General features: G+C 49.9%; 1 protein-coding gene across 4 annotated transcripts in view; it reads left to right on the top strand.

The window, feature by feature from the left end:
- The window catches only part of GAK (cyclin G associated kinase), a 1,908,861-nt gene that overhangs the window by 634,310 nt on the left and 1,260,288 nt on the right, over nucleotides 1-14,263 (top strand). For all 4 annotated transcript variants that reach the window (XM_086961822.1, XM_086961820.1, XM_086961821.1 and 1 more), the window contains exon 11: nucleotides 14,011-14,134. In XM_086961822.1, coding sequence (XP_086817948.1) covers nucleotides 14,011-14,134 — 124 coding nt within the window. The remainder of the gene's footprint in view (nucleotides 1-14,010; nucleotides 14,135-14,263) is intronic.

Raw genomic sequence — 14,263 nt, 5'->3', positions numbered from 1 at the left:
ATAGTCATCCGTTGCACTTTATGATGAGAACCAACAGTGGAGTGTCTAGTAGCCCCCTGTTGATTCCTCTGATACTTTACATAAACAACACTATGTACTTTAAAACACTGAGTGTAATACTGTAGCTGAACATCTCAGTGTTTTGTGATGTTAAAACTACTTGGTGGTGAGGGGCCCAGAGTAGAGGCATGGCGAACTTCAGCCCCACGTTAGTTTTAATATGAATAGTACTGTGCACTTTTAGGATTGAGCAGAATAAAAGTATGTGGACATTTTAGGAGGCTGCTATAGGCGTGCCATGTAGCGTTTACTACCTAGTGTACTTTACAGATATACACAGGTCCATATATGGAATTTGGACTGATTTTAGAATCTTTCTATGTGTGCTATCTTTAAAAAATGTGTTACTTTTTGTAGCCATTCTTGCACTTTATATTCCATATTTGCCCTATCTCTGAAGTTTTGTAGTATATATGTTTTAATACATTTTATATACGGTTTATTAGATGTATACATTTAGGAGTAGATTGGCCATTAACTTTGGAACGTGCGAATCCAAACATGTGAATGTTAAAAAAGAACAAGGCACTGTGCACTTTACTATATATTTGTCATACTTCAATTTGCACATACCGGTATATAACATGAAGGTAATATATGAACTTTCTATTGATTTATGTTATATCCTATGAAGTAAACACATGTGGCACTTTATCTCCCTTAATCCTTCCTGCAGTGCACCTAATGATTACTTTTCGGTTACCCCCAATGCAGTGAAAAGCCCTTTTTGGGAAATTATTATCCTCCACCTGTGTGTCTTTTTGGTAAACTTCAAAATTGTAAAATTGTCAATTGAGATTTTATAATTACATTTTTGGGGGGAAAGAAGGTTTGTGTGGTGTTGAAAATATGTCAGACTATGAAACATACCTGTGTACTTTACAGTGATATAACTGACTAAGGCAGTAAGGACATATTACAAATATAAATGAGAATATAATATATGTGTCTTCCCCTTTAAGATTAACACCAAGTTTTAATTGGTGATGTGAAAGGGAGTAGCTGTCCCTTTAAAAATGACACTCTATTTACTAAAAACTTTAACCCAATAGAAGGCTACGGCCGAAACACGTAGGTGTGTTTTGGGATTTTGCATGCACTTTGCTTTGAACTGCAGAAAAAAAGCTATGAAAGCGGTTGAACTTTAATAAACTGCTTCTCAAAGGATTCTTTGCATGCCGTCCTTCTGTTTCGCCATGGATTAAAAGAATTGGTATATGCAGGGCGTTCTTCAGGAGTTCTGCTGATATATATATATATATATATATATATATATATCAATCATCATGTGAGCCTCCCAAATATCTACCTGCAGACGATAAACCTGCAAATAGGTATTACTCCGTTCCTGAGAAGTATTGCCGCCTCTGAGTAAAGACTGGTATAGAACGCATGAAACACTTGTCTTATCTCCCTAGGGTCCGGTAGCCAGGCCCTCATAGTATTTTCATTTTTTGCTATTTCTTTTGTCTTTGATCTGAAATGCTAATGTCTGTCAGATCTTTGTTTTTTTTACAAAAAGTACGTTGATAGCCATGACTCATTTTATTGGCCCTGTCCCTTTTAAAAAAAAAAAAAAATTAGGGATGTTTGCAAAGCAATTATTTGAGCCAATACTATTGAGGATTCTTCTGCAGGACAATACAATGTGCATCATCATTGTCCAGCTGTGCCAGATCCTGCCACGTTTGGACCTCAATGCATTTCCCCTCCTTCAAATTGTCATTAGTAAAAGTCAACATCTGCCCCGGAATACAAGATTTCAAAGCATCCCACACCACCAAGAGCCCATATTAGTCTTTATAAAATCAACAAGCTTGACTTCAATAGTCTGTAGGTAGAGCTTGTATGGAAGGCGCTTTCTGTTGAAAGTCTACCGAGGCAGAGTCCAGTAAGACTGAAAAAACATCCCCAAGATGAATAAAGACAAAGCATTGTGGTCAGAGACCAGCTGCGGGTTGAGTTGATTAGATAAGCTAGGGGCCAGGGTATGATTGCCTGAAAACATATTGATCCAAGAAGCATATCTATGAGGTGCGGAATAAGAAGTGAACCCGTAATACAGTGGGTGGTAGTATTGTCATACATAAACTAAGCTGTACTTCTTCCTGATCGTGGAGAGGTGTGGTGGAGCGCCCCGAGCGGTTGACTCTGGAGCATGGGGTATTTACAACAAGGGGTGGTGAGGGACAGAGTCTCTGAATTAAGCAGAAAGCTCTCACCCAGTCAAGAGATCAGGGCTAGATCCAACACGTTTTTTAGCTCACTGCACCATCCCAGTTTCAGAACCTGGCTGTATGCAAATTAGTCTGTTCCTGTCCCAGTGCATGATGGGAACAGGGCAAACCAAACTACAAAAGCCAATTCCTACACTGGGAAGGAAACAAGCTCCCGGGGAACGGTTTCTGGCATTACAGCCGTCTTCGGCCCGGTTTGCTTGAATCCTGATGGTGCAATGAGCAAGGGTCTCACATCTGAGAATACCCTTCCACGCTTAGGGTGGACAAAAATATTTACAACAAGGGGTGGTGAGGGACAGAGTCTCTGAATTAAGCAGAAAGCTCTCACCCAGTCAAGAGATCAGGGCTAGATCCAACACCGTTTTTTAGCTCACTGCACCATCCCAGTTTCAGAACCTGGCTGTATGCAAATTAGTCTGTTCCTGTCCCAGTGCATGATGGGAACAGGGCAAACCAAACTACAAAAGCCAATTCCTACACTGGGAAGGAAACAAGCTCCCGGGGACCGGTTTCTGGCATTACAGCCGTCTTCGGCCCGGTTTGCTTGAATCCTGATGGTGCAATGAGCAAGGGTCTCACATCTGAGAATACCCTTCCACGCTTAGGGTGGACAAAAATATTTACAACAAGGGGTGGTGAGGGACAGAGTCTCTGAATTAAGCAGAAAGCTCTCACCCAGTCAAGAGATCAGGGCTAGATCCAACACCGTTTTTTAGCTCACTGCACCATCCCAGTTTCAGAACCTGGCTGTATGCAAATTAGTCTGTTCCTGTCCCAGTGCATGATGGGAACAGGGCAAACCAAACTACAAAAGCCAATTCCTACACTGGGAAGGAAACAAGCTCCCGGGGACCGGTTTCTGGCATTACAGCCGTCTTCGGCCCGGTTTGCTTGAATCCTGATGGTGCAATGAGCAAGGGTCTCACATCTGAGAATACCCTTCCACGCTTAGGGTGGACAAAAATATTTACAACAAGGGGTGGTGAGGGACAGAGTCTCTGAATTAAGCAGAAAGCTCTCACCCAGTCAAGAGATCAGGGCTAGATCCAACACCGTTTTTTAGCTCACTGCACCATCCCAGTTTCAGAACCTGGCTGTATGCAAATTAGTCTGTTCCTGTCCCAGTGCATGATGGGAACAGGGCAAACCAAACTACAAAAGCCAATTCCTACACTGGGAAGGAAACAAGCTCCCGGGCATGGGGCTCACGGTTTGATCCCTGGCTGTCGCCCAGCTCAGCACCCTGTGATTCTGGGCAATAGCTCACTTAATCTCCCCAACAGCCCCCAGTGCCTTGAGATCCCTAGGGTTGATTAGTTTGCATTTTACAAATACCTGATACATACATACATAATCTGTTTGCTATTTTTATGCATTTGATCTCACCCCTGAGAATAGATTGGGAAAGCATCCGTTCCTAGCTGCAGGATAACATTGAAACCTCCACAAATATAATGGGGCCTAACCCCTGATGAAGTACCCATACTAATGAATTAAAGACCGATGAGCCACAATGATTAGAGGCGTAAACAATACATGTAGCACGTTGTACTCCAACCTTCCCTATACAGGCAATTAGCCCACGAATGGTGTTATCCACCCTAGCATTCATTACATCCCATTACCTGTCATACACGAGAAGACCCCCCCCCCGAATCTGTGGAGTGTCGACCCCAGCAGCAGCAGCTCAAACATCATACACAAGCTTATGAAGTATGAGTCTCCCCAATGACAGATGTCTCCTGTAGGCATAAAATGTGCAGGTAAAGCAAGATAAGCTTCTCCTTAACTAGCCCAGACTTCTTGACCGCACCCAAACCATTTAACATTGTAACTCATAATATGCAAATACTGGTTGCCACCTTTACCGTTATCACTCAGCATTATAGCAGACTTAAGTTCTAAAGCTCTTTGCCATCGCCCAGATATCTCTCGCCCTTTTGCTTTTTTTCCATTTTTTGCTGAGAAGCTAAATCCCTTGCTCACTGGCCAACATTTGGCTAAAAAAATCATGATACCTGAAAGATTATACCCTTGGTCGCCTCCTGACCCACAACAACATCGATCCCTAAAAAATAGAACCCCAGCCGATCCTACCCTCCCAACTAATGTCCACGCTTGGAATGGTACGAACAAGACAAATGATGAAACTTACAACCCATAAACCAATGCAGTCCTATTCTCAGGCCCTCAGCCAAGGCTTAAATACATAGAGCAAGGATCGCTAAGCACCCAAAGTCACCTAGCCAACAAAGAAAAATTTGAAAGTCCAAAGGCAACAGAAAAAAATACAAGATCTATAAAGGACAAAAAGTAGATATCTTGATAGAACATGATCAAAAGACAGAAATCAATGTGAGATCCCATATAATTGAGCCACTCGTGAATGCAGAAACGTAGACTCCCCAGTTGCCAGATTCACCCATTATCTTAAAGGTGCACCCTCTTTATAGCATTATCCATATGCCAATCATGGAGCTGGGGAAAGTCTTCCTAGAACAGGCAGACAATATCAGCCCGTACATCATCGTCCTCATTTCGGGGATCCCAAGACCTCTTCGATTGTTCCAACAAAGGTGATTTTTCTGTGTGATCCATTTTTGTAGATGGATTCTCTAGCCTTGCTCCCTGGCTTTCCATTTGGGCTGGATTACTCTGCACAACCTCAGTCAGGTCACTATGTTGAATCCCCATCTCGGGCATCCTAGATTGTAAGATGGTCATATTTTTAGTCCGTTTATGCAATAAAACCTGCAGGTGGGTTTTTTTAAGTACAAGTTGTTAATCCTGTGTCTTTCTCTATGAAGCCGACAGGCTAAGAAATGAGCGATAAACGTTGGCTCAGTCTGGTCTGGATTAGTTTGCTAATTGAGGCTGATATCTAAGACTGTGGCTAGGAGAGTTTTACTGCTCTGCTGTACTTTGGAAAGTCTGAGCACAGTTTCTGGGGGTTTGCATTAATGCTCGTTCGTCTGGGTAAGAGTTATATCGATCAGAATCCCATCACATCTCATCCTCTCCAGACCAATAGTGGTGTCCAAGATCCCTTCATCAAAGGTATGTCACCAACTCCTCAACCTATTTAGTTGAAAGCGAGATGGGCTCCCCAATCCTTCCTCCCTTCGAATTGCCCTATCCTCCTCTAGAGAACCCAGTTGATACTATGCGATGTATAATTTACCTCATTAACCCCCACCTTTTCCACATCTTCCGTTTCAGATACACTGCCAAGCTCGAGAGAAAAATGCATCCAGAGCCTCTTGTGTATCATAGGCACCCTAAATCATCTCCTGCATCAGATGCCTATCATCCATCCCCCCCCATTTCTTTGGTTCAAAGGCTAAGAGGTCTGAGACATATTATCTGGTACCCCAGAGAAAGTAAGTCCCCCAAGGTTAGCCACGAGCATTTGAACAGATTAAGCATCTTTATTCATATCTGCTCCTATCAAACCTTCCCCAGTCACAATAGTTCCCCCTATCTAATTGCGGGTGGTTGAATTGGCTTGTGCACCAACCACAGAAGTGCCCAAAGAATGTTCATCCAGTGGGAGATCAACAGAGTCTGAGTTATCGGGGCTCTTTTGTTTTTGAAGGACTCCCTCCCACGAGAAGGTAGCCATGACAAAGTCGTGGATGGATTTTTGGGCAGGCTGGAAGACATGTTTTTTTATAAATAAAAAGGTACTATATTTTCCTTTCCAGGACGCTTCACCTTCATCTCTATTGCTCAGTAATCTCACTTTCTAGATGAGGACCCCGCAATTCTCCCTCTGGAGCTTTCTAGATTAGGGCCAAAGAGCTATGTCCCGCCAATTTGCCTGAGCCATGTCCCCCAGGAAGGTGTCCTTTTTGCCCGTCCGTTCTCGCAAGCAGCCATTCCAACTCTGAGCCAACCTGAAAACCCTAAACAGCTGACTTCCTTCTGCAGGCAGAACTGCTGAGGGAGCCCAGGCAGCCACAGTTGTTATCCTCTTGTTGTTCTGAGTTTCTCCTTTTTCCTTTAATCTGCACATACTCGTGCCATTTCAAATTCATTTGATTTCACTTACACTATCTTGGTGCTCACCCTGGCCTCTGATACAATCATACTGCCTTATTTCGGAGACCCTTGAAGAGACCAGCTGTGATTGACCCAGTGCCGCCATCCTTTTAGACTTTTTTTTTTTAATTTTTTATTTTGCAGTATATCTGTTGAAGATAGAAAGGGGGTGGGAAAACAGTAAGAGGGGAATCAGAAAGGGAAGAGAAAGACAGGCGACATACCGCCACGAAACCCCACACAGGGGGCGCAAAAATAGGGAGGGGCTCATTCAAAGAAGAAGGGCGATAGGGTTCCATAGTCCACAGGTAGTCAACAATAGTCCGACAGGCAACGGGGGAGCTTCCACCCAGTGCAGATTCTAGTCCAGAACAGGCACCCTTAGTTCGAAAGAACCGCCCAAACTCCGCTCATGGCCCAGTAGCCCTCCCTAGGCATAGCTAGTCGCAACGAGAGAGAGAGAAGGAAAGAAGAATACAAGACAATTACCCCAACTATCCCCCACCCTCGTCCCTCCCCAACAACACCCTCCCCCCAGTGGCGGCGACCAGCAAGCATACAAAGCAGTACAGACATTCTCTAGATTAAATTTGGAAGAGATGGAGAGATCGCAGCGTAGATGGGCATACAGCCGAAGGTAAACCTCGGGACAGAAATCTCACAAGCGAGCCCCAATTGTACATAAAGTTCTTAAAGTTCCCCAGAAAGATGTCAGAGAGGCGTTCCATGCTCAACAGACGCCACAGTCGGGCATGCCACAAGGAAATAGGTGGGGTAGATGGGGACTTCCATGCTGCCGCTAGAGTCATCTTGGCCGCACCCAAACACAACCACATAACACGCTTATCCGCCCTAGTCTGGTGTTCAAGCAGCGGGTCCCTAAGTCCTAATAGGACAAAGTCCATGGAGTCCGGAATCGGGTAACCCAAGATGTCCTTTATGTGGGATAGAATCTCAGCCCAGAACGGCTTGATGGTGGGGCAGTCCCACCATATATGGCTAAAGTCTCCCAACATCCCACAGCCCCGCCAACACCTATCTGAAGTAGCCGGAAATATGCGGTGTAATTTGGAGGGATATAGGTACCAATCAAAGATGAGTTTCATATGTGCCTCTCTGAGGTCAGTAGAGTGATTGTGCGCTGTCACATCTCTCCATAAGGCCTGCCATTCGTTAGTAGAAATGTCCCTCCCCAGTGTGGATTCCCAATGGTCTTGGTATCACGGTCGCGGTGACACGGTAGAGTCTAATAACAGTTTGTACAGGAAAGAAATCGTACCCCTCATGGTAGAAGTGTGAAGAAGGAAGGACTCAAATTTCGACAAGGGTCTGGTAGCCGCGTCCACTACGGCAGGTGACGTCGCCCAATGCAGGAGCTGGAGATGTCTAAAGCGTTCCGTTGGGAGAACACCATAATCCCTCATACAGTTGTGGAAAGTGAGGGGTTCGACGCCATGGAACAAGTGGGTGAGGGCTCTACAGCCACCCTCCCTCCAAGCGTCAAAGGGACCTTCCGCCAGGGCCGGGGGAAAAGCCGGGTTGAAGTGAATCGGGGTGAACGGGGACGGGAATGTGGTCCAACGGTCGTCACCGCTTACCGTGTCTCAAACCTTCAGCACTGTGCTCGTGGGGGTGCTAATGTAAGCATTCTTGGGGCGGTCTGCCTTAGGCTTCCAGGCCAGATCCCAGATGGAGCGGCCCGCAACGCTCCGATCCATGTGGAGCCAGTGCTTTTCCGACATCTGTTGGGACCACTCCACGATGACCCTCAGTTGGGCGGCTTTGTAGTACAAATGCATGTCCGGAAAGCCAACCCCCCCCTCCAAGCGTGGGCGCCGCAGGATTGAGAATGGAAGCCGTGCTCGGCCACCCTGCCAGACATATCTCAGCATCACGGTCTTCAATCGGCGGAAGTAGTCTAGCCCTATCGGAATAGGCAAAGCCTGAAATAAATACAACAGTTTGGGAAGGAGCACCATTTTAAGGGCGTGTATCCTGCCCAGCCACGAGATGAATTTAGGCTTCCATCGTTCCAGCTCAATTTTAACGGAAGATAACATCGGAGGGAAGTTAGCGTGGAACAGGGCATTCACGGTGGAAGTCAACCGCACGCCCAGGTAGAGCAAGGATTCCGACGCCCAAGCGAGCGGAGTGAGCAGCCTGGTCAGTTGCACCTCCCCCGCCGAGAGTGTCAGGTTTAGGATGTAGGATTTATCGAAATTAACCTTGAAACCCGCCACCTCTTCGTAGGCAGAGAGCACCGAGTGGACATGCGGTAGCGACAGCGCTGGCTCCCTGATAGACAACAGGACATCGTCCGCAAAGAGCGAGATCTTGTGCTGCTCGCCTGTAAAGGGAAGTCCTAGAATCTTCTAATTTTCTCGCACCGCCAATGCCAATGGTTCAATACTAAGAGCAAAGAGAAGGGGTGAGAGGGGACATCCCTGGCGCGTCCCTCGGGAATGACGAAAGCTCGTGGATCTATGGCCGTTGACCAACACACGAGATGTAGGGCCACTGTAGTTAGCCTCAATCATCCTCACGAAAGAAGGCGAGAAACCGAAGGCTACTAGTGTCTGGTGCAAAAACCCCCAGTCGACGCGGTCGAAAGCCTTCTCTGCGTCGAGCCCTACTAGCACCGCGGGTATGCGAAATCGTTCCGCCTTTTCGATGAGGTGTATGACGCGGCGCAGGTTATCATGGGTCTGTCTGCCTTTAATAAACCCCAATTGATCAGGATGGATCAGGGCAGGCATCAGGTCCTGCAGTCTACCCGCCAGAATAGAGGAATACAGTTTGGCGTCCAAGTTGAGAAGCGCGATCGGGCGGTAGGATGTACAAAGGGTAGGATCCTTCCCCGGCTTGGGAATAATACTGATCAGTGCCTCAGCCATAGAGTCCGTGGTTCTGCCATCAATCGCCATTGCGTTGAAGAGGGAGACTATGTAGTCGCACACTTCAGAAGCAAACGTTTTGTAGAAAAGGGCTGTGTAGCCGTCAGGCCCGGGGGCCTTGTGCAGCTTCAGGCCTTTAATGGCATCCAAGACCTCCTCCCGAGTGATGGGGGAGGATAGTGATTCGTTCCATTCCTTAGAGACCTTCGGGAACGACAGGCCCTCCAGGAATTTGGATTGTGCGCCGGGATCAAGGGCGTCACTCGAGTAGAGTGCCGCATAAAAGCGCCCGAATATGGTCGCCTTGTCCGCATCTCTATGCTGAACAGAGCCCGCCTGATCGCGAATTCCCCCAATATAATCTTTCTCGCGTTTGTCCCGGAGTTGCCGGGCAAGATGGCGCCTGATCTTGTTGCCCTGGGAATAGGAGGTACGCCTAAGTCGCAGAAGAGTAAATTCCGCCCTGTTATTATAATGGGCCTTCAGTTTCCCTCGCACCGCCGTCAGGGGGCGTAGGGTCACCCTGGAGGGGTTCGCCTTGTGGGCCTGTTCCAAAGTAGCCAGTTCCAATTCCAGAGCCTCCCTCTCCTCGCGCCTTAGCTTGTTCAGGTTCGCGTTGAGGGCGAGGCATGTGCCCCGTAAAGAGGCCTTGCACGCGTCCCACGTGGTATACACCGACGTGTCTGTGGGTGTATTGAGGAGGAAGAAATCACCAATCGCCTTGCGTAGGGCCTTACACGATTCCTCATCTCGCACCAGAGCTGCCGGGAAATACCACTTGCGCCAACCATCCCCCCCGGTGGCCCAGTGCAGTCCCAGAACCACAAGGCTATGATCCGATAGTGAGAGCGGAAAAATATTAGCTAATTGTATGTCCCCCCGAAGGGCCTGACTAATCAAGATATAATCAATGCGGGAGTACGAGTGATGTACGTTGGAAAAAAAGGTGTAATCCCTGGTCTGCGTGTGGAGAAAGCGCCAACTGTCAATCAGCCCCATGTCTCCTAACTGCCGTTTAGTTTCGTCCGAGAAGACGCCAGTGTCTGCCCTGCGGCCCCCAGAGCTATCCAGACCCCTGTCCCATATCATATTGAAGTCGCCCAGTAAGAGTAAGTGACCCTCCACAAAGTCCCCCATCTTGTCCAGTAGACCCTGCAAAAAGCCATTCTGTCCTGTATTAGGGGCATACAATACAGCAAAAGTATACAGGCGGCCACGCAACAGTCCCTTCACCAGCAGCCAACGGCCATCCCTATCCACACTCACACCCATGGGTTGAAAATGCAGGGAAGCCCGGAAGAGTAGGGCCACCCCTCTATGCTTTGTGGCTGCAGAGGCCCTGTAGATAAGGGGGAACTGCCTATGACGAAGCCTCAACTCATCCCTCCTAGCAAGGTGGGTCTCCTGGAGGGCCACCACATCTAAATGGTGATCTATGATGTACTTCCAGAGTTTCTGCCGTTTCTGCGGGGAGTTAAGGCCCTTTACATTCCAAGTTCCTATGCTGACAGGCATAAGGGGCAACACAGATTCCACGCCATGCTCACAGCCAGACAGCCACGGTGCCCGCAACGGTCCCGCACATGCATCACGAACCAAGCCCAGGGAAGAGAAACAGGCACAGGGACTCTAGGAAAGGATCCCAGCCACAACCACCCCAGGAGGCCCACCCGGTCACTCCGCAAGTCCCGCGTGATATCCATGTTCCTAAAGTACGCAAGGGTCAAAGAAGGCATATCCCGAGACAGTATACGAAATATAGAAGAGAATGTCAACAAAGGCCCTTTCAACACACACTCATCACACACTGCCGCCGCCACCCCCCGAACTCCCATCCCCAACCCAAATCGCCCTGTCATGACATCCATATTCAGAGCGCCAACAGACCCACCCTCTATCCCCCCAAGAACAAAGAACAACAAAATGCAACTCAGGCACTGAACCTGAACCTCGCAGTCTTCAGTTCCAGCAGGTCACGGTTCAAAAGTCCCCCACTGGACTGGGGTTGGGGCAGGGGTGTCCACCTGGGGACCCCCAGGTCCAAAATCCGGGGTGTCTTCTCCAAAAGTACCTTTGTACCCCGAGGACCTCAGGCCAAGAGCCCCTCCGACGCCACTCCATAAGCTCGGGGTCACGCTGCTCCAGAGCTCATCTGGGAATCCGTCATGGTGGCGGAGGCCACCGAGGCCACTGCGGCCCCTCTCTCCTGCTCACTAGTCGCCGAATCCGGCCGCCGCCGCTCTGGGGATGGGCCCACCCTGTGCCACGAGGAAGAGCGACGCCGCCTCCGGAACGAAGAGCCACGCGTCTCCTGTGACGGTTCCGTTTCCTCAATACCCAGAAGATGCTTTGCCTCCCTTAGGGAATTGATCTGTCGTAGCCGATTCTCCCATCGAAAGATGATCCGGAAAGGATGGCCCCAGGAGTAGGATATTCCACGCCCCCGGAGAAAGGCGGTCACAGGTCGGAAGTCCCTTCGTTTCTGCAAGGTCGTCGCCGCCAGGTCCTGGTAAAGCTGGGGGTGATGGCCCCTGAATTGCAGCGAGGCAGTGGTTCTCGCTTTTCTCAATATCTTTTCCTTTATCTGAAAGTCATGTACGCAAACGAGGATATCTGGAGGCGGCCCCCCGCCCCTCCTGGGCAGCCCCACTCTGTGCACTCTATCCATCTGGATGTCACGCACCTCTTCATCCTCTAAGATCTGGAGAAACAAGGCCAGGACGTACCCACGCAGGTCTCCCGCTTCCCCGTCCCATGGCACTGCTTTAATACGAATGTTATTTCTTCTGGAGCGGTTCTCCAAATCCTCTGCGTGGGTTTGCAAATCCAGATTTTGCTCCGTAAGGCGTATGATGTCCTGTTGGAGTTGGTGCACATCATTCGCCATGCTACGGTCATGGTCCTCCAGTGTCGCCACCCTTTCGCCAATCCCATCTACGTCCCTCCGTACCTCTCGGAGGTCCGAGGCCAACTGTGTACGGAGTTCGGAAATGTCTTCCTTGATAGTTGCGAAGAGTTCCTTCATGAAGGCTTTAGTTGCTGGCGCCTCATCATCCGATTGTCTGGAGGAGCCGCTGGCTCCCGGCGACGCCGGTTGCTGCGATGATTTGGGGACTACCTCCTTCCCCGTCTTCCCCCCTCTGCGTTGCGAGTTGGACATGGCTATGAGCTGCGTCCACACACTTCCACTTAAGCTCTGGATAGCCGCCGCTGGGAGGGCGAGACTCGGGTCGATGACCCACCGCGTCAGGACGGCCTGTTGATGGTGCTATTCGCCTTCTCCAGAGGTCATTCAGGTACACTCCGTCGATAGTGCGGCCTCTCTCCCACCAGGCCACCACTACTCAGCGATGCTTCTAGCGTGCAAGGGTCCGTCCAGCCCCAGGGGCAGAAAGCGGGCGGGAAGGCTTACACCCCAAAGCTGGCGATCAGGCACGGGGCCTGTGGGATCCCAATACAGCACGTGTCCCCGCCAACGGTCAAGACCCGGGAGAAGTCGGTCCGGTCCGCCACCGTCAGAGTCCCTCCAAATTGGCGCCAAGCGCTCAGTCGCAAGAAGGACCCACCACCCAGGTGGGCGGCAGTCCTGGTGCTCCGCTCCACAAGATCGGTGCCAGCAAGCTGCAAGTCCTCCGCTCCCCCCTGGCGCCAATGCACAGCTTAAGGGCGCAGCCGCGCAGGCGGAGCCGCCTTCGGAAAAGTTCACCACAAGCGCAATGTCAGGCCACTCCACAGTATCTACCAGCAGAGCCAACTGTCCCCGAGGGTATCCAAAGCTCCGCCACTACCGTGATTCGGCCGCCAGGCTTTTATGTCCTTCCTAGCGTTATGCAGGCGTGCGCAAGACCACGCGCCGGCCCTCCAGCCACTTTCACTCTCCAGGCCCGAGTCCGGAAGGCCCAACGTGGCGCGCGTTCCTGGGCAGATATTTGGCCTCGCTACCACGCAGCTCTTCTTTTCCTCCCCCGCCGGTAGACACACCAGTCTGCTGCTCTCCGAGAAGGGGGATCCACCTGCTCTTCCCCCGCCGGGCCTGTGCTGCAGCGCTCGGATCTGCTCCGTGCTCTAGGGGCCGCCCCTCGACTTAGTGTCCGGCTCTTCTGTCGGCCCCCGGCGGCGTCCAGCCACCGGCGCGTCCCGCCGAGTGCTCCTCCCAGCGCCTACCAGCAAGCGCTCCTCCGCCGGCGAGTCCAGTTCCCCGCCTCACCCGCTCAGTGCGATATAGCCAGCGCCGGTGCTGTGCCAGGGCTTGGGTCCGCTCCGCCTCCTCCGGCCTCCAGATCACGCGAGGCCGCCGCCTCACAGGCCGCAGCTCGGTTCCCCTCAATCGGCTCCTGCTGGCCACCCTCCGCCGAGGTGACGACACCGGAGCACACCGCCAGCAATCGGCAGCCTCCGCCGATCGGGCAGCACAGGCAGGACGCCTCGGGACCCCGCAGTAAGTCGCTATGCAGGATCGGCGTCGGAGAGGCTCGAGAAAGCGTCCTACTCCGACGCCATCTTGGCCCCCCCCCCCCCCCCCCCCCTTTTAGACTTTCTATGAGGCATGCATGTCTTCACTTCACATTTTGTTTTCCAAGATCTGTTTGAGTTGGGAGATTCCGAAAAATAGTTCTGTACAGGAGTGTAAACTATCTGAGACTATCAATGTGGCTTACATTCTTACATATGTCCAGTCATTGTTATTGATCAGTATTATGTTGAAAATAATTCATTTAGACAGATGCATTTGACTCGTTTTCATTTTTTTCACTTCATCATTGTTTCCATTGTAGGTTTGACATCGTCAGAAACAGATCAGTCTTACGGAGGTTTTTTTGACATTCTGAAAGGTGGAACAGAGCGATTTCTTAGTAACATTAAGGACACTTCTTCTAAAGTTATCCAGTCAGTGGCCAAGTAAGTAACTGAAAGTTGGAATGTGTATTCACAAGACAAAGAAAATTACTTCCCCAAGCAATGCCTGCCAAGTGCTACATTTCCGCGAGTCAATAGGGACACTTGACTTCTTGTAAGGACTCTGTCCAA

Source organism: Lissotriton vulgaris, chromosome 3_1, assembly GCF_964263255.1.
Source record: "Lissotriton vulgaris chromosome 3_1, aLisVul1.2, whole genome shotgun sequence".
Taxonomy (NCBI): domain Eukaryota; kingdom Metazoa; phylum Chordata; class Amphibia; order Caudata; family Salamandridae; genus Lissotriton; species Lissotriton vulgaris.
Note: the sequence above shows the minus strand (reverse complement) of the source record. Positions and strands in the feature narration are given on the sequence as shown.